This window comes from Amia ocellicauda, chromosome 12 (genome assembly GCF_036373705.1).
Source record: "Amia ocellicauda isolate fAmiCal2 chromosome 12, fAmiCal2.hap1, whole genome shotgun sequence".
Lineage (NCBI taxonomy): Eukaryota > Metazoa > Chordata > Actinopteri > Amiiformes > Amiidae > Amia > Amia ocellicauda.
Genome location: NC_089861.1, coordinates 35055094 through 35072417, shown reverse-complemented (window position 1 = coordinate 35072417; position 17324 = coordinate 35055094). Strand labels below are relative to the sequence as shown.

At 41.4% G+C, this 17324-nt stretch overlaps 1 protein-coding gene across 1 annotated transcript; it reads left to right on the top strand.

Moving 5' to 3' along the window:
• The first annotated feature begins 11696 nt into the window (after nt 1–11696).
• Nucleotides 11697–16529, top strand: LOC136764987 (chymotrypsin-like protease CTRL-1). The gene is made up of 8 exons (XM_066719400.1): nt 11697–11749; nt 13115–13227; nt 13539–13645; nt 13898–13977; nt 14531–14612; nt 15138–15318; nt 15461–15588; nt 15831–16529. Exons 2-8 carry the CDS (start codon nt 13182–13184, stop codon nt 15990–15992), a joined length of 786 nt encoding a protein of 261 aa, XP_066575497.1. The 5' UTR covers nt 11697–11749; nt 13115–13181; the 3' UTR covers nt 15993–16529.
• Nucleotides 16530–17324: the final 795 nt, after the last annotated feature.

Here is a 17324-nt window from a genome sequence, read left to right as displayed (position 1 = left end):
GATGAGAAGTCAAGAACACCTAGCATTTCAAATGAAAGGTCAAGTGGATCAGATAGGCCAAGATCACTTTGCAGATATAAAAGGGCACGATCACCTTGCAGAAGGGATGAAAGGGCAAGATCATTTCACAAAGGGGATTAGAGGACCCCTACAATGTCAAGTACAAGTTACAGGGGATGACTTGTCACTTTCTCATCAGAGTACATTGCTTTTAGTATATTTAATATGTTATTTTATTCACCATTTTGTTTAAGATGCAGGTTATTGTGTATTTTGGTGTTTTTTATTGCATTCCTCGAGTTGTATATACCTGCGTTGATCTGTTTCGGTAATGTACACTTAAAAATGTATCTATATGTACAAACAATACCATTCTGATTTTCACAACTATTCATATGCTTATTTGATGTTTGTTGACTAATTTTGTCTGTTTAAATATACCCTATAGCAGCAAAGCCCTCCTCACCTGCAGAAAATTCCACCAGAAGACCCGACTGATAATAGTGAGTTCATCTTGCTAGCCTAATCTCCAAAGTCTCTAAATTGAAGTTTTTCTTTCCAGCAGTAATTACGTGATATTTTGTGTGGAACTAAAGATTTAAATGTTGTTTAAATTGTTGATGTGTTTGTTGTTCTATTGCAACCCCTTATTATTCTAATTGTTCATATGACTGTTGCTCAATCTTTCAGTATATTAAATGGTCCTTTTGTTATCTGGAGCATGGCAGATAGTAACAAGAGACTATTAGCATATACAAGGAAATGGAAAACCACTAAGAGATCACATGACAGTAACAGAAAAGTGTCAGAAAGCAGTGATACTAGTGGAAATGTTGGGTAGATTTTGCATCATACATACCATGACATTGAAAATACGGATATTGAGCCTTGCAATGTAGAACATGATAGTAGCCATGACAGTGATTCTACTAGTAATACAGAAGATGTAATTGATGAGTGCAATGCCATAATAACATACTCTGGCTCTGAAGAGGATGAAGAAAATGAAGGTGCCAATTCTGACCTTACATCTTGGCAAAATCGAAACTTGATAACACACAATGCTGTGGATTATCTTCTCAACACACTGAAAAACCATGGCCATTCAGATCTCCCTAAAACAGCAAGGACTTTACTAAAAAACCCACAAAACATAGAAACAGAAATTAAATGTGGTATGCAGTATATACACTTTCCTGTAAAGAAAGGAATTCTGAAATACATTGAGAAATATCCCAAAGATTTGATTAATAATACTGATATTATAGAAATATCTTTGAACATTGATGCACTACCAATTTTTAAAAGCACTCATGGTTCAGTTATGCCCAATTGTATGTGCTATTCACCTATCACTAGAATATGTATTTCCAGTTACACTGACATATGGTAGCAGTAGGCCCAACAATTTGGATTTTCTACAAGATACAGTGAGATATTTAGGTGAACTCATGCAAAATGGTTTGGTATACAATAGTAGACATGTCCAAGTGCAGCTTTGATGCATTGTTTGTGATGCCCCTGCTAGAGCAATGTTGAAATCTGTCAAACAATACTCTGGCTACTATGGATGTGAAAGATGCACCCAGAAAGGAGTGTGGTTAAACAAGGTAACCTACCAGGAGACTCTGAATTTGGACCTAAGAATTGATTAATCATTCAGAGCACAAATGCAAGAAGAACATCATGATGGCGTTTCACCCGTCGAGTCAGTTTCCATTGGAGTACAATGCACCTGTGTTGCTTAGGTGTTATGAAAAGATTGTTGCTGATATGGTTGTGAGGAAAAAAGAAACTAAAATGTCAGCAGGTCAAGTACAGGAGGTCAGCAGAAGGCTTAAATATCTGTGTGAAACTTTACCTGACAGCTTTGCAAGAAAGCCAAGAGACTAGGAAGAAATAAATAGATGGAAGGCAACATAACTTTGCCAATTCTTGTTATACACAGGAAAAGTTGTCTTGAAGGGCATTCTACATCAAGAGATGTATGAACGCATTTTGACACCGAGTGTTGCATTATGTTTGCTCGTTAGCACTCGACTGCTACAGGAACATTATTATTATTATTATGTATTTCTGAGCAGACTCCCTTGTCAAGGGGTGACTTACAAAATATAAGAGCAACCATTATATTCCAAGATATTCCTCGCAACCAGCAACAATCTTTTCATAACATGCAGACTTTGCAGCAGAATTGCTGTCATATTTTGTTTCAGAAGGACATAACGTTTATGGCCCTGTGTTCATGGTTTATAATGTACATTGCTTGTTGCACATTGTAGATGAAATATTTTTGTCTTGATCAATGCAGTGTCTTTCCCTTCGAAAACGATCTGCACCAGCTAAAGAGACTTGTCAGGAATGTGAAAAAATCCTTTAATTCAATTGGTAAAATGACTTGTTGAAAAATGTGCTAACCAACCAGGAAGAGAATTGTAAACTAAGTGTAAGAAGACCATACAATGCTTACATCCTGACAGATCAATCATGCTGTGAAGCAATTGAAATAAATCAACTAGATGAGTCTGGCACCAAAACAATTGTAAGCAGAGTTTTTGAAAGAACAGTTCCTTATTTCATCTAGCCATGTGACTCCAGAATTATAGGATACAAAGCTACAAAATGCAATAATTACCCAGAAGCAGTTTTGCGAGGAAAGCAATTTTGTTAGAGAATGATGCGGAGGGACTGAGAACAGTCACATTTTTGGCCATACTTCACACTTTTTAACCAGTAAGTTGTTCCTTTAAAACAGGGGTGGGGAACGTCCGGCCTGCGGCCTGTATACAGCCCCTGAGGCTGTTTGCTCCGGCCCTAGAGTCCATTTGAAAAAAATTATTTCTGTGACATACACTTAATACTAGAAGTGCCGAGCTTATGTAATAAACATCTCTACTGCGTTTTAACTGCATAAACAAGAAAATAAATAAGTTATAACCACATTAGATAGCCAAAATCTGGTTATTTTCACCGGTCATTAAAACACATAATGACTCAAATATAACCCATAATCCTGCCTGCCCTTTACAGTCAGTCTGGCGCTCAAGTGGTGATCTCTACCTGTCTGCAGTCTCTCATGTGCTTGAAAAATACACGCATTGTACAGCATTACAGGTGTTTTCTTACAACTGAATTCAGATCGAGTGGATACAGTGATTACCCGCATATAAACATGGATTGGAATCTGAAGAGAGCACGTTTTGGAAATGCCATGTATATGAACATGACTGATTCAGGGGCATCAGTGATACTGGGAATGACAGATAATTAGTGGGTTTGTGCCAGTGCAGTGAAAACACTGCAAGTGAAACGCCAGGTCCAAATGGCACCGAGTGCTTTTACTCCACTGATCAATATACGATTGCTACTGCACATAGTACAGAGTGCAATAACACAGGCACATCGCATGCAAAATAATGATTCATGGACATTATCAGCAATGGAGCATTTATTGCGATGCTATATATTCGTGGAGTAAAAGTGTTCACCTGGAGAGGGCTGTCAAAATGCAGTGTGAGGTACGAGCTCATGCAGGGAAACGTGTCCTGTGTGGACTGTCCCGAGCTGTCAGGTATGCAGGCTTAATATATAGTAAATAGTTTACTGAAATATACTGATTTTATTCACTGTAGCTTTGTATGTTGAAAACAAAGTTCACAGTTGAAAATGTTTACTGTAGTGTACAATTATGTTTTGATAAATGCAATATAAATGCAATAAAATATTGCTTTTGAGCATTATTCCAAAATTTACATTTACACTTGTTTCATTATTGTATGCCGTTTTTGAGCTTTTTGCTTATTGTAGGCTAGTTATTTGTTTTGACTGCAGTGTGTGCGTTTAGAAAAAAGTGATTTGTTTTTGCATTAGAATGCAAGTTTAATCTGTATTAATGTTTTGATGTAGGTGTATTAATTAATGTTGCAGCCCATGAATACATTTGTGAACACTCGAATGGCCCTTGATAGGAAAAAGGTTCACCACCCCTGCTTTAAAAAGTAAGGCATACACGTGTATGAAATGAAAGCTATGTTTTTGAAGAACTGCATTTCTTTCCCTGTGTGTCTGTGTAAACAAGGTCATTGTTTCACTGTGCTATGGTACTTTGCTGTAGTTCAACCCTGATACCCAGAAGAACAGAGTCTGATAAGAACCAATTTTCACCAGCAATTTGGGCTTGATACATCGTACAAACCCCCTTATATTAAACATTATGTATGCTTTAATTCTCCCCGGTTTGACTATATATGGGTCTTCCTGAGCAGTTGTCCGGCAAGAAACCAAACTTAAGGTTATCACAGGACAGACATGTGGGTCCTGTTATCTTTCTCTCTTGTCTGGTCTGCATAAAAGTTCCTGTAGTTTGTAACTTCGCTAAGACTGTTCTTGAGATTGCCTCTTGAACCCTTTCCTTGCAGCTGCTTGTCATACAAATCTTTTGATTGGATGTGCATCTCTCTCTGGATTTCTGTGACCACCAGGATGGTGGCTTCAGTGTCTCAGGCTTTGGTGCCAGTACAGAAGAAGACGATGGGTGAGTTTAGGATTTTCAATACCACCCTGTTAATTAGTGTTCTGTACAGGTATCAATAGTCACCGGGTCACCGTCCCACTATCAAGAATAAAGAGTGGAGTAAGTCTAGCGAGATTTCCTATGTTTCCAGGTATAAAGGTCATTGCTTTTTGGGCTTTGCTCTGCACCAGCTCCCCAGAGAGGAGTGGTGAGGTTGTGTGTGGCCAGGTTATCTGTAGTTGAGACAGAGACTGCATTGTGGTTGCTGGTGCCCAAGAGTGCAATCCAGAGAGTCTGGTGGGCGCTACTGAAAAGTGAGGATTTCCGCAGTGCGACTGCAGTGTTACAGCGCATTGGTGTGACATATGTGTTACGATCAACAAAGGTTACTTGGGTATGCGGATCGATTGCAGGAGGCAATTTGGGTGTTAGAATAGTGCCAGCTGACATTGTAATTTCGGCCAGAGTATTACATGAGAGACTGGGAATATGGGAAAGACTGGGACGGGATGTCAAAACTGAAGGACGAATTGGTGGTGGATTATCTGTTAAGGAAGCATGAGTGGGATTGGAGTGCCACATCCGATCAGAGGAGTTGACTGGGAGGGAAAAAAGGGTTGTAACTAGGTAGATTATAACAGGTGTTGGGAAAATGTATTAGAGCAAAATATATTTTTTTTATAAAATAATACATACATTTATATATATATATATATATATATATATATACATTTTTATATATATATATATATATATATATATATATATATATATATATATAGACAGAGGGACAGCGACAGAGAGAGAGAGAGATGGGAATCTGAGGAAACAGCACTTACTCAGTGAAGGTTTCTTAGATATGGGATAAAGCAATAACCAAGTGCTTTGGGAAATTATAATGCTGTAATTTAACTTTGCAGGTCATTTCCATGACAAAGAGTTTGATGTCCCCAGTCATAACACAGAATCCCTAAATACAATGAGTAGGTAAGAGATAAACTATTGATCAGTTCAATCTGGCTTCGGGATCGCATACCAGTGTAGATTGGACTTCAATAGGAGGAAGCTGAAACAATGAAGACCTACGAGCCGGACAGGCTGGCAACTGTCTTAGTGCTCACACAAGCTCTTTGTTAGCGAAATTGTGACAGGCCGCTGTCTGTCACAGCACGGCTGCTGCTGACGCTCGCTGATTAGGTACTCATGTGCCGCAGCTGTGTTGTAAACAGGCTGCAGACACACGGCTGCGGGCAATGAGCACCAAGGCGACTGTGCGGCAGCGGCATCTGTGTTCCGTCTATTTAATCCCTCTCCTTTCACAAGAGTAGGAGCTAACCAATGAGAAGGAGGACTGCCACTACAACCCCTGACTGCCCGGAGCACCCTGTTTGTATGGACGTTTGTCTGCTTGTTTTGCTTTTGTTTTCCCCCTGTTTGTGTGTTCACACTGGACGAGCCTGAAGCTCAATAAAGCCCAGACACTACCGGAACTCGAGATACTTTCTCCCTGCTTATTGTGTCCGGCTTGTATAGAGGTGATTGGCTGTACACACTTCATGAAACTTACTTTCCTGAAGTACTTGTGGGAATCATTAGATATAATAGAATAATTATATAATATAATGGTATTATATATGTATTACATATATCAATACATAACTTAGACAACTCTTTAGCAAAGAATAGGGAAGGTTTGAGGAAGTTGCACAAAGCTGAGGAGGCTTGGGAACCTGAAGAGGGAATTTGTTTTGTCGGAAGGGAAAGTGCTGTTGCTTTCAGAACACAGGTTTCTGGGGGTAATATTGATCGGGACATGAGAGAGGATGAAGAATTAAATCAGAGGTGTGTAAAATACATACAGAAAAAGAATGAGGTAAAATAAATAGATAACTAAAGTTAATTAAAGTCATGAAACTCTAGAAAATTCAGGCTGGGAGAGAAGATGTGAGACAGGGCCACACATATCAGGATTCCCCCCCTAAGAGGTGTCAGTGTCAGTGGCTGCAGCCTTGGCCTCCCAGCTGTTTGCCTGCCAGACAGCATGGTATCGCCATGTGTTAAGATGGAGAGAGAGAGAGAGAGAGGGCAATTTATGACTTTGACTTTGAAAATGAACGTGTTATAATACATGAAGAGATGGGCTCCATCCCAGCTGGAGAGGAGCCCTAATGTTATCTGATAATATAGCTAGTTGTTTAAAAACGTGACTCTTCAGAGCACCGATCAGGCTGCAGCCTCGCAGTCCTACACTGCAGTCTGCCTGTAACTCCCAGCATAGCCTGATCCCGATCCTAGATCCCTGCCTGAGGGCATCCAATAAAGTACATAGTCCTGAAATTAAATCTTATACTAACAAAATGAATAGTTATCCTATTAAAACAGTAATTTTTCATAGGCTTGGATCTATTCCTTCCTCTCGGGGCCCTCGCTTTAACAATCTAATAAAAGTTTAAACTACACAACAGAAATTCCCTGCTCACATCACTTCTGCCCTGTATAAGCTTGCAGTCTTAAACATCCGCTCACTACTTAGAAAAGCAGCCTTAATAAATGACACCATAATTGACACACACATAGATGTGCTCACCTTGACTGAGACCTGGTTAAGACCAGACGACACTATTCCATTAGTAGTGGATTGACTTCTCTTATTGCCAGAAGGCCTGTACAACAGTCCGTGGGGGGGGCCTAGCCACCATATACCGCACAGACCTGCGCCTGTCTACTAAGCCATTAGACCGCTTCACATCTTTTGAAATTCACCAGGTAGAATTTAGGCTTAATTCACCTTTTCAGCTTAAAGCTGTTTAAAGGCCACCAGGCCCCTATTCCTTTTTTATGACTGAATTTAACGATCTCTTATCTGACTTAGCCATACACTATGATAAACTCATTATTTTGGCGGACTTTCACATACATATTGACATTAAAGATGACCCCCTCACTGTTAGTCACTTCTTGTCACTATTGGAGTCTGTAGGCTTCACTCAGCATGTGTCAGGACCTACACATCGTCACAATCACACACTATATCTAATTATTACCCATAGGGTACAGATTCACAACCTAATAATATCACCACAAAACCAGCCGATTTCTGACCACTGCCTTATTACATCTGAGCTGCCTGGAGTAGAATCAGATGCACAGGAGAGGAACATAGAAACTCGTTGCCTAAATCCTACTGCTATTCATAAATGTACTACTCTGTTGCCAAATGCTAGCTTTATCAAAACAGGATCTGTAGATGAATTATTAAATAATTTAAACAATATACTAAGCACTGCTTTAAATACAGTAGCCCCATTAAGGACACAACAAATTAAACCAATGAAACCATGGTTTAACGAGCACACTCACTCACTTAAAACAGAATGCCGTAGATAAATAAATGGAGAGCAACAAAACTAGAGGTCTTCCATATGGCATGGAATGACAATATAATAAGATACAAGCAGGCCCTGTCCTCTGCTAGGACTGCCTACTACTCTAATTTAATAGAGACGCATAAGAATAACCCACGTTTTCTTTTTAACACAATAGCGACACTTACTAATCAGCAGGTAAAGCCTTCAGAGGTCATCCCCCCAATATCACCTGCAATGACTTCATGGACCATTTCAATAGCAAACTCAACGGCATTAGAAAACAGATAGAACTGGAAACATACACAAATACTATAGCCAATGCCTGCAGTCCTTCTCAGCCCCTGCCTACCTTGGACTCGTTTAACACAGTAAATCACAAGGAATTGGTCTCCGTAATTACTAAAATGAAAACTATAACCTGCGCACTAGACCCTATACCCACTAAACTGCTAAAACAATCACTGCCATTAATTATTCACATAATACACAACATTATTAATGTCTCTTTATCCTCAGAATCTGTTCCCGAATCGTTTAAAATAGCTGTAATTAAATCACTTTTAAGAAATCTACTAAAACACTATCGACCTAAGGGCTTAAGGGCTCAGTCCTCGGACCTATACTTTTTTCATTGTACATGCTCCCTTTAGGTGATATCATTAGACGACATAATACTAACTTTCACAGTTACGCAGACAAAACACAATTATATCTGTCAGTAAATCCTAACAATACCATAGACCTAGAAAAACTAATCTGCTGTCTGTCTGAGATTAAAACATGGATGACAAAAAAAATTCTTATGCTTAATTCTGACAAAACAGAAGTCCTAATTTTAGGGGACAAAAATCTAACTGTTCATCATGCACTGACAAAACTGAGTAATAACTTTATTTTCTCCCTTAAGGAGATGGCACGAAACCTGGGTGTCATCTGTGATCATAATCTATCCTTTGAACCACATAACCAGAATGTGTCGGGTTCTTCATTCCTCCAGCTTAGAAACATTGCTAGACTGAGACAATTCCTCTCATTACAGGACACTGAGAAATTGATACACGCATTTGTTACATCTAGATTGGATTACGGTAATGCCATTCTGTCAGGCAGCACAAACAGAGCTATTTCTGCACTTCAGTTAGTCCAAAATCCTGCTGCAAGAATTCTTATAAATACAAAAAAACATGAACACATCACTCCAGTATTGGCTTCTCTTCACTGGCTGCCCGTGCACTACAGGATGGGCTTTAAAGTGCTCTTACTAACATTTAAAGCATTCAGTTATAGGGCCCCAAAACTGTGGAACGATCTTCCAGCCAACGTAAGAGATGCCCCCTCTGTCTTAGCCTTTAAATCACAGCTGAAGACTCATCTGTTTAGTTATTTAATTTAGATAGTGGACCGCCCGCTCGAGAGTCTTTGAGAGGAAGGGGATTAAGGAGACAGGGCGGTAGATCTGAGGAGAGGTGGCGTCAAGGGTTGGTTTCTTGAGCAGTGGGATGGCAGCAGCTTGTTTAAATGCAGAGGGGAAACAGCCAGAGAGGAGGGAGGAGTTGAGGAGGGAGGAGATGAAGGGGAGAAGGGAGAGGGTCCATGGTGAAAAGTACAGAGCCCAAAAAGTTTGGCTTAGGTCTGTATAAAAATTGAAAGTAGAGGGGTACAGCTACCTCTCAGTGGCAACACAGGCGTTTCATGTTCAGACTAGTAGCACTAGTGTTAAACTAAACAAACCTATTTTTTCTGGCTTCCTGACTTCAGGTACAAAACTCCTGTTAACCTGCTATTGGTTGGGATGTAACCTATCAAATGAGAACTTCATTAGAGGCGTTCCTGAAACCACCATTTGGGCTTAGCTTTTAAAGAAGGCGATCTCGGTGCAGCTGCACCCTGAGAGGCACTGCTCCCTGTCACTCAATAGGAAAAGATGGCTTTTCACACTGGTGTGCACAGAAAAAGCCTGTAGCTTTATTTTTACTGTATGTGATGTGTTTTGTATTACTAGTCTATGTAGTATTTGGATCAGATGTTTCTTTACATTTTTCTTAATAGTTATTTGAAAACGGCACACATAAATGCTTGTAACCTCTTGATGGAGAGCTTCTACACTCTGTGATAAATGCTGTTAGGGAACATTCAACCTCCCTACAGCCTTCACTCTTCTGGGAAGGCTTTCCACTAGATGTTGAAACATTGCTGCAGGGATTTGCTGCCATTCAGCCACAAGAGCATTAGTGAGGTCGGGCACTGATGTTGGGCGGTCAGGCCTGGCTCACAGTCAGCATTACAATTCATCCCAAAGGTGTTCGATATGGTTGAGGTCAGGGCTTTGTGCAGGCCAGTCAAGTTCTTCCACACCAATCTTGACAAATCATTTCTGTATGGACCTCACTTTGTGCACAGGGATATTGTCATGCTGAAACAGGAAAGAGCCGTTCCTAAGCTGTTGCCACAAAGATGAAAGCGCAAAATCATCTAGAATGTCACTGTATGCTGTACATTTCCCTTTCGTGGAACTAAGGGGTCTATCCCGAACCATGAAAAACATCCCCAGACCATTATTCCTCCACCACCAAACTTAACAGTTGGCACTATGCATTTGGATTCGTCTGTAGGACTGCCAGATGGTACAGCGTGATTCATCACTCCAGACTAGAACACATTTGCACTGCTCCAGAGTCCAATGGCGGCGAGCTTTGTGATTGGCGCTCCCATTCTGTGAGCTTGTGTGGTCTTTCACTTTGTGGCTGAGCTGTTGTTGCTCCTAGACATTTCCACTTCACAATAACAGCACTTACAGTTGACCTGGGCAGCTCTAACAGGTCTTTGAATAATTACTTTTCTACCTCTGGTATTACTAGTTGTTTAGTTGTTGCTTTAATAAAACCTGTTATTTTGTATCTATTTGAAACTGCATCTGTGTAAATGTATTCTGATAAATTTGGGCTCTACAGACCAAGGAACTCCAATTTTCCAATATTGTTAGTTTTTGCCACTTTGTGGTCACTGGCACTGCACTGTCCACACTTGTGTTCCTCTCCCAGGCAGACATGGCTTCTCTCCAGCGTGGGGACCAAGTCTCCACTGTTTCATTCCCTGCAGGCCCTGAGGGGTCTCCTGAACTAGACACTGAGACTGGCTCCATCAGAGGGGTGAAGAGAGGACATCCAGAAGCTGCAGTCACTGGGGTCACTGAAACCACCATGGAGCTCACAATGTACCCCTACCCTGATCAACGCAGCGATCCTTCAGAATTGCGGCTGTGTGCTTCCCATCCAGTCATGCCAGGGTGGCCCAAGAGACACAGAGCAGGGGGACGTGCTTTGAGCTGGTCCACTCCAGGCATGACAATGGCAATAAACAGCTCAAAGCTGTCAAGGGCAATTAACTTATAACTAATAAACCACCCCAACTGGTTTGTTTGTGTGTCCAGCTCTAGGAATTCAGGAACTCTTGCTACATTTTACAGTTATGTACCTGACTATAGACAATAATAAACAGGATATTTAATGCCTACTCTGTGTTGAAATAATTCAGTTAAGGGTGAGCATAATCACCGTTTGTAAGCAGAGTCCGGAAAACAATAAAAAATAAAAACAAGGAATAAGGAAGAACAAACATTACACCTACATTCCAATTAATACAGAGATATTATGTTGCATAAATATGTATCGTCCTTTCTGCAGGAAATAAATAGTCAAGTTTAACCATCTCAAGTAGTTAACCACATTTCCTTTACGTCAGCAACTGGGATCAGGTTACACCTCCACTGAGGATATTTAACGGTTTGACAGAGTCCTGATTTCAGTCTCTTCTGACCACAATTGCCTCAACTGCTGTTTGTGAAGTGATAACTGGGAAATCATCTTTGGTAAGTTTCTAGTATCTTTTCAAGCTTCTAAATACTTTAATCCACTTAATAACATTATTTAGGACTCGAATTGTAAAACGTTATGAGGAGTAACACTGCATGTTGCTCAGCAATGCAAGTCCTCCATACAGGGGATATATCAGCACTTTCAGGTCAATATCATGTCATGCTGTCTACAAAGATGTCTTTTTTGTTTTTGCTTTTGAGTCAAAACTGTTTTTATCTTTACATCCCAATGCAGGAATGAACTATCTGATTCCTCTTTCCAGGCTGCTGTTGACACCACATCTGTATTGATTAATTTTGGAAGAGGTTTCAGTTGATCAACATGAGCACAGTTTTTTTAACTGAGATATGCGCTGCTAAATGTCCTGTCATCATAATAATGCATGAACTAATGACACTTATGGGGGAATTCAATCGGAACAAATAGCAAGAGGACAGAACTGCAGTTTTACATATACAGTCATCCTGCCTAAGGGTGTCTTCTAAGAAATATAATAATATCTATCTATCTATATATATATATATATATATATATATATATATATATATATATATATATATATAAATCATTTTAATTATACCCATCTATACTCTACATTGATTTAAAACTTTATTATGGCTAACAATCAGTATGGAAATCACCATATATGTCTGTATTTCTTGCACATACCTCAGACAGGCACACAGATCTATCAAAACAAGAGGCTTTATGCAGTGCATTTTCTTACCTCAATATCTGACACAAAATTCGAGTGACACTTGATATAAAATCCGAATGGCATCTGATACAATATCTGAGTGGAATGTGGTAGCTGATAAAATCTACAGGTGGTAACTGAAGATCAGAAACTGAAAAAGGTTCGAATTAAGGAAAATAAAAAGCAAGAGAAAACCAAACCTCCCAAACTGAGGTTCCTAATGCTGACCCTTCATTTCACACTGATGGCTCAAATTCTGAATGGAATCAAAGCAAGACTTCCATTGTCATGTATTTAATTTCTGAATGATATCGGTCACGTGATTGGCCGCAGAGATGCTCTTTGTGTGTCTGAATCAGTACATTTAGTCGGCATATCATAGATTGGTTGTCTGATCAGAGGTTGTTGGATGGGAAACACACATTGAAAAGTTTTGTTCATTCATAAAGGGGGGTGTCTCTTAAGTTACGTCAGCCTCCACCCCACCTCAGACTGATCATTGAAACCTGGTTAACGTAAAGACAGGGAAAACATTAAATTTCCTGCCTTTCCAAACCCAGTACAGGGTATAAAGTACATGGGGTAGACTGGAGCTAATTCTGTGAGACAGAGGTAGAAGGAGAGAGAGAGGGAGAGAGATAATGAGATCTCTTGTCCACAGTCCTCAGGTCAGCATTGCTTTAAAGACCCACGTAGCCTCTGAGACGGACAGACAGACAGACAGAAGAATGCTGTGGATTGCATGCTGTTTGGCCCTAATGGGGTCTGCGCTGGGTGAGTGTGGGGTCAGATCAGCCATTGTTACTAATTGTACAGTGACTGTGAGACTATTTAAAGTGCAGGAGTGAGCACAGAATCATTACCAACCAGGAGCAATAGAGGGGAGCTGATTAGACAGAGCTGAGTGTGATGTAATAATGCAGTATTGTAGAGGAGGGGTGCAGGGGGGGTATTAATGAGATATTACAGGTACAGTGTGAGCAGGAGTGTTTTTAGCAGGGTCTGCTCTCAATGATCCCTATGTCCTGATGTCTCTCTCCCCCCCACTCACTCTCTTTGCCCTTCTCCCTCCCCCTCTCTCTCAGCTGGTTGTGGAGTGCCCAGTATCAAGCCGGTGATCAGCGGCTACAATAGGATCTTGAACGGACACAATGCGGTGTCAGGGTCCTGGCCCTGGCAGGTGTCTCTGCAGGTGAGTCTGAGAGCTCAGGACAGAGCCAGGGCTGCCCTGGGATAATAAACTGTCTCTCCTGTTAGGGCAACACTACATCTCTGTCCTGTCTGCACTGCTCACCTTTGACATTTTTTCCTTACTCCATTAAGGCACTTTATTCCCCCCACACTAAATATTATTTTTCTCCTATTCGACACTTTTGTCTCATATGAGGTTATGTGTCTGTCAGGTTGTTGTGTTGTGTGTCAGTCAGGGTATTGTGTGTTGCAGGACTCCACTGGTTTCCATTTCTGCAGCGGATCCTTAATCAACGAGTACTGGGTGATGACTTCAGCCCTCTGTGGAGTCACGTAAGCCCCCTCCTCTGGACCGTTACAGTACAGTGCTGACCATTCCAGTCCTTTACAGCAGAGTGCAGTACAGTACAATATAGTAGAGCACAGCACACTTAAGTACAATCCAGTATATCACAGTACACTACAGTACAGTCTAGTCCAGTTTAGACCAGTACATTAGTGCTGACCAGTGCAGTCCAGGCATTATTCTACAGTCCAGTCTAGTATAATGTAGTCCAGTCCAGTGTAATATAGTCCACACCAGTCCAGGATTGCACAGTCCAGTCAAATATATTGTAATCCTGTCCAGTCAATTCGGTATAGTTTAGTCCTGTCCAGTATTATACAGTACAGGCCACTCCAGTCCAGTCAAGTATAATCTATTCCAGCATGATACAGTCCAGTCCAGTGTAAAACAGTCCAGTCTAGTATAGTAGTAATATCTACATTAATCTAGTCCATCTAGTCCATGCAGTCCAGTCTAGTCCAGTGTAATAGTGTCCAGTCCAGTATAGTGCAGTGCAGTCCTGTCCTCACCTGACGCTCCCCTATCTGCTCACCTCCCCAGCCCTGGCCAGCACAGAGCCATCCTGGGGGAGTACGACCGCTCCTCCAACACTGAGCCGATTCAGAACAAGAGCATCGCCAGGGTAACACCGCCCCCCGTTATTTAATGATGATTTCATAATAATTACAACTATGTGAACAAATCTTAACCTGTACAGGTAAATGACAAGTTGAATAGAAGTTACATAATTCTGTGTTTGCGTGTGTATGTGCAGGGGCGTAGGTTTCATTTCAAAATTGGGAGGGGGGGGGTGCGTCCCCTACACCTATGGAGCCGGGCATACAATATTGAAGGGGACAATTTAATGTTCTCTCCACATGGTGGGGAAGCCCCACTAAAAAGTGTGTCTCTGTGTCTCTGAATGTGAATGTTTATGTGTATCTCTATGTATGCTTGTCTCCATCTCTGTATGTGTGTCTCTCTGTGTGCTTGTGCGCGTCTCTGTGTGTTTACGTGTCTGTGTGTGTCTCTGTAGATGTTTACCTGTCTGTGTGTGTTTATGGGTGTGTTTCTCTGTGTGTGTTTACCTTTCTGTGTGTTTGTGAGTGTGTCTCTGTGTGTTCACCTATTTGTGTGTTTGTTTACCTGTCTGTGTGTGTGTTTTCAGGTCATCACAAACCCCCAACACAACAGCAACACCTTTGACAGCGACATCGCCCTGGTAAAGCTGTCCTCCCCTGCCCTGCTCACTGACCGCGTTCAGCCGGTCTGCCTGGCCACCTCCACCACCAACTTCGCTGCCGGCACTCAGTGTGTGACCACAGGCTGGGGCCATACTGGAATCGTTGGTGAGTGTCTGTGTGTGAGTGTGTCTGGCTGTCTGTGTGCAGGTAATGTGTGTGTGGTTGTGTGAGTGTGTCTCTCTGTCTGCCTGGCTGTGTCTTAATCATTCCCTTGTCTCTCCCTCTCTCTCTCTCTGTCTCTCTGCAGCCTCTCCCCCTCGCCTCCAGCAGGTGTCGATGCCCCTGATGTCTCAAGCAATCTGCCAGCTGTACTGGGGCACCCAGATCACTAACAACATGATGTGTGCAGGGGCTGCTGGGGCCTCCACCTGCTTGGTAACACACTGACACACTTCATATACACAAACTTACACTCACACACACTGGCAATGACATACATGCACACTGACTCACAATCATATATACACACAAATGTAAACGTACACACAGAAACGCACATATACTCAAACACACAAACTCAGTCATACACACACACAGGCACACTCTTGCCTCTAACTCTCCCTCTCCTCCTTTCCCTCCCTCACTCTCTACCTCCCTTCCTGTCTCTCTCTGTGCAGGGAGACTCAGGTGGCCCTCTGGTGTGCGAGAGTGGGGGTGTCTGGCAACAGGTGGGCATCGTGTCCTGGGGGTTTTACAACTGCTACGTCTACTTTCCCGGTGTGTTCACACGCATCTCGGCCCTGCGCTCCTGGATTGATGTCACGGTGGCCACCAACTAAAGACCAACACAGAAATACAGAACAAGAGGGAGAGAGAGAGAGAGAGAGAGAGAGAGAGGGAGGGAGAGAGACAGACTCAGTACTTGACAGATGCATAGTCACCTAGACACTCGCTTTTACACAAGGACTTGACAGTCTCCTAGAGCACTGTTCCCTGTTACTCGGTCTGCCTGCTTATTGACTGACACTGTTTCCATGTCTGTTTGCACTTGATGAAAGAGGTCACCCTGCATGTAAGCTAATATCCTGCCTGCAGAGAAAGAGATCAATCTCAATATCTGCCTCACCCACTCTCTCTCTGTTCTGTAATTAAAAATACTGTAAAATTATAATTTGCATATGTACTCTGTATGATATTCTGTATACATACATATTCCTGTACAGGGTTACACAATACCATGTATACTGTACTTTATGTGCGATTTAATAAGGGATTTTCAAGGGTAATTTTTACTTTACACGTTTTTCCAGGCTTGACTTGAACCGAATCCCCTTCCACTGCTAATCAAATCTGCATCTCAATAAATAACTACTCTACTCCAAATCCATCTCTGTCTGTTTGCGTGTGAGCGGGTGAAGAGTGGCAGAAAATAGCCTGAGACTCTGTGTGTGGTAGAAGGTTGATTCTTTATTCCGGCAGCTGCAGGGCCTGACAGGAGAAGTTTCCTCAGACAGTCTCAACAATTCTAAGTTACATTTGGTATTCATGGCTTGTGCACAAGATTGCGAAGACAGTTCTTTCCTTCCTGATTGGTGCAAACAAGCTTACTAAGCAAATTGTAACTCATTAACAAGAGACATTTAAATTACTTACTACATAGACTTTATGAATGAGTAACCTCTTCGTCAATGATGCAAACACAGCAGGTTTTGTTAAACAACAAGATGCAGGGCAACAACAGAATGCAGAGCCTTATAGATATGATAACTTTATTTGAAATGATTGAATGAATCTATACTGTTGAGAAGGCTGTGTCAGCCCTCGCCAGGTCCAAAGAGAAACAGAGTCAGCCTTAAAACTCTAGAAATATGAAATGTAGTTCTTTAGTGAGACAGCAGTTTATTATTATTTATACTCTCCCTTACGAAAATGAAATATATTGCAATATATTTTAAAATATGTGTTTTGACAAATATATTTCAAAATATATTGCCATACTTACCATATATGTAGCCTTCAAAGCAAAATATATTGTAGAGTATGCCACAAATATATTTCCTGGTATATTATATAATATATTATAATACATCTCAGCTCAGGGTGCCTGTCTGTGTGGAGTTTGCATGTTCTCCCTGTGTCCGTGTGGGTTTCCTCCAGGCACTCCAGTTTCC

Coding starts and splice junctions, on each gene's coding strand:
- LOC136764987 (XM_066719400.1), top strand. CDS start 13,182: ATGCTGTGGATTGCATGCTGTTTGGCCCTAATGGGGTCTGCGCTGG. Junction 13,228..13,538: donor CCTAATGGGGTCTGCGCTGG/GTGAGTGTGGGG, acceptor CCTCTCTCTCAG/CTGGTTGTGGAGTGCCCAGT. Junction 15,319..15,460: donor GGGCCATACTGGAATCGTTG/GTGAGTGTCTGT, acceptor GTCTCTCTGCAG/CCTCTCCCCCTCGCCTCCAG.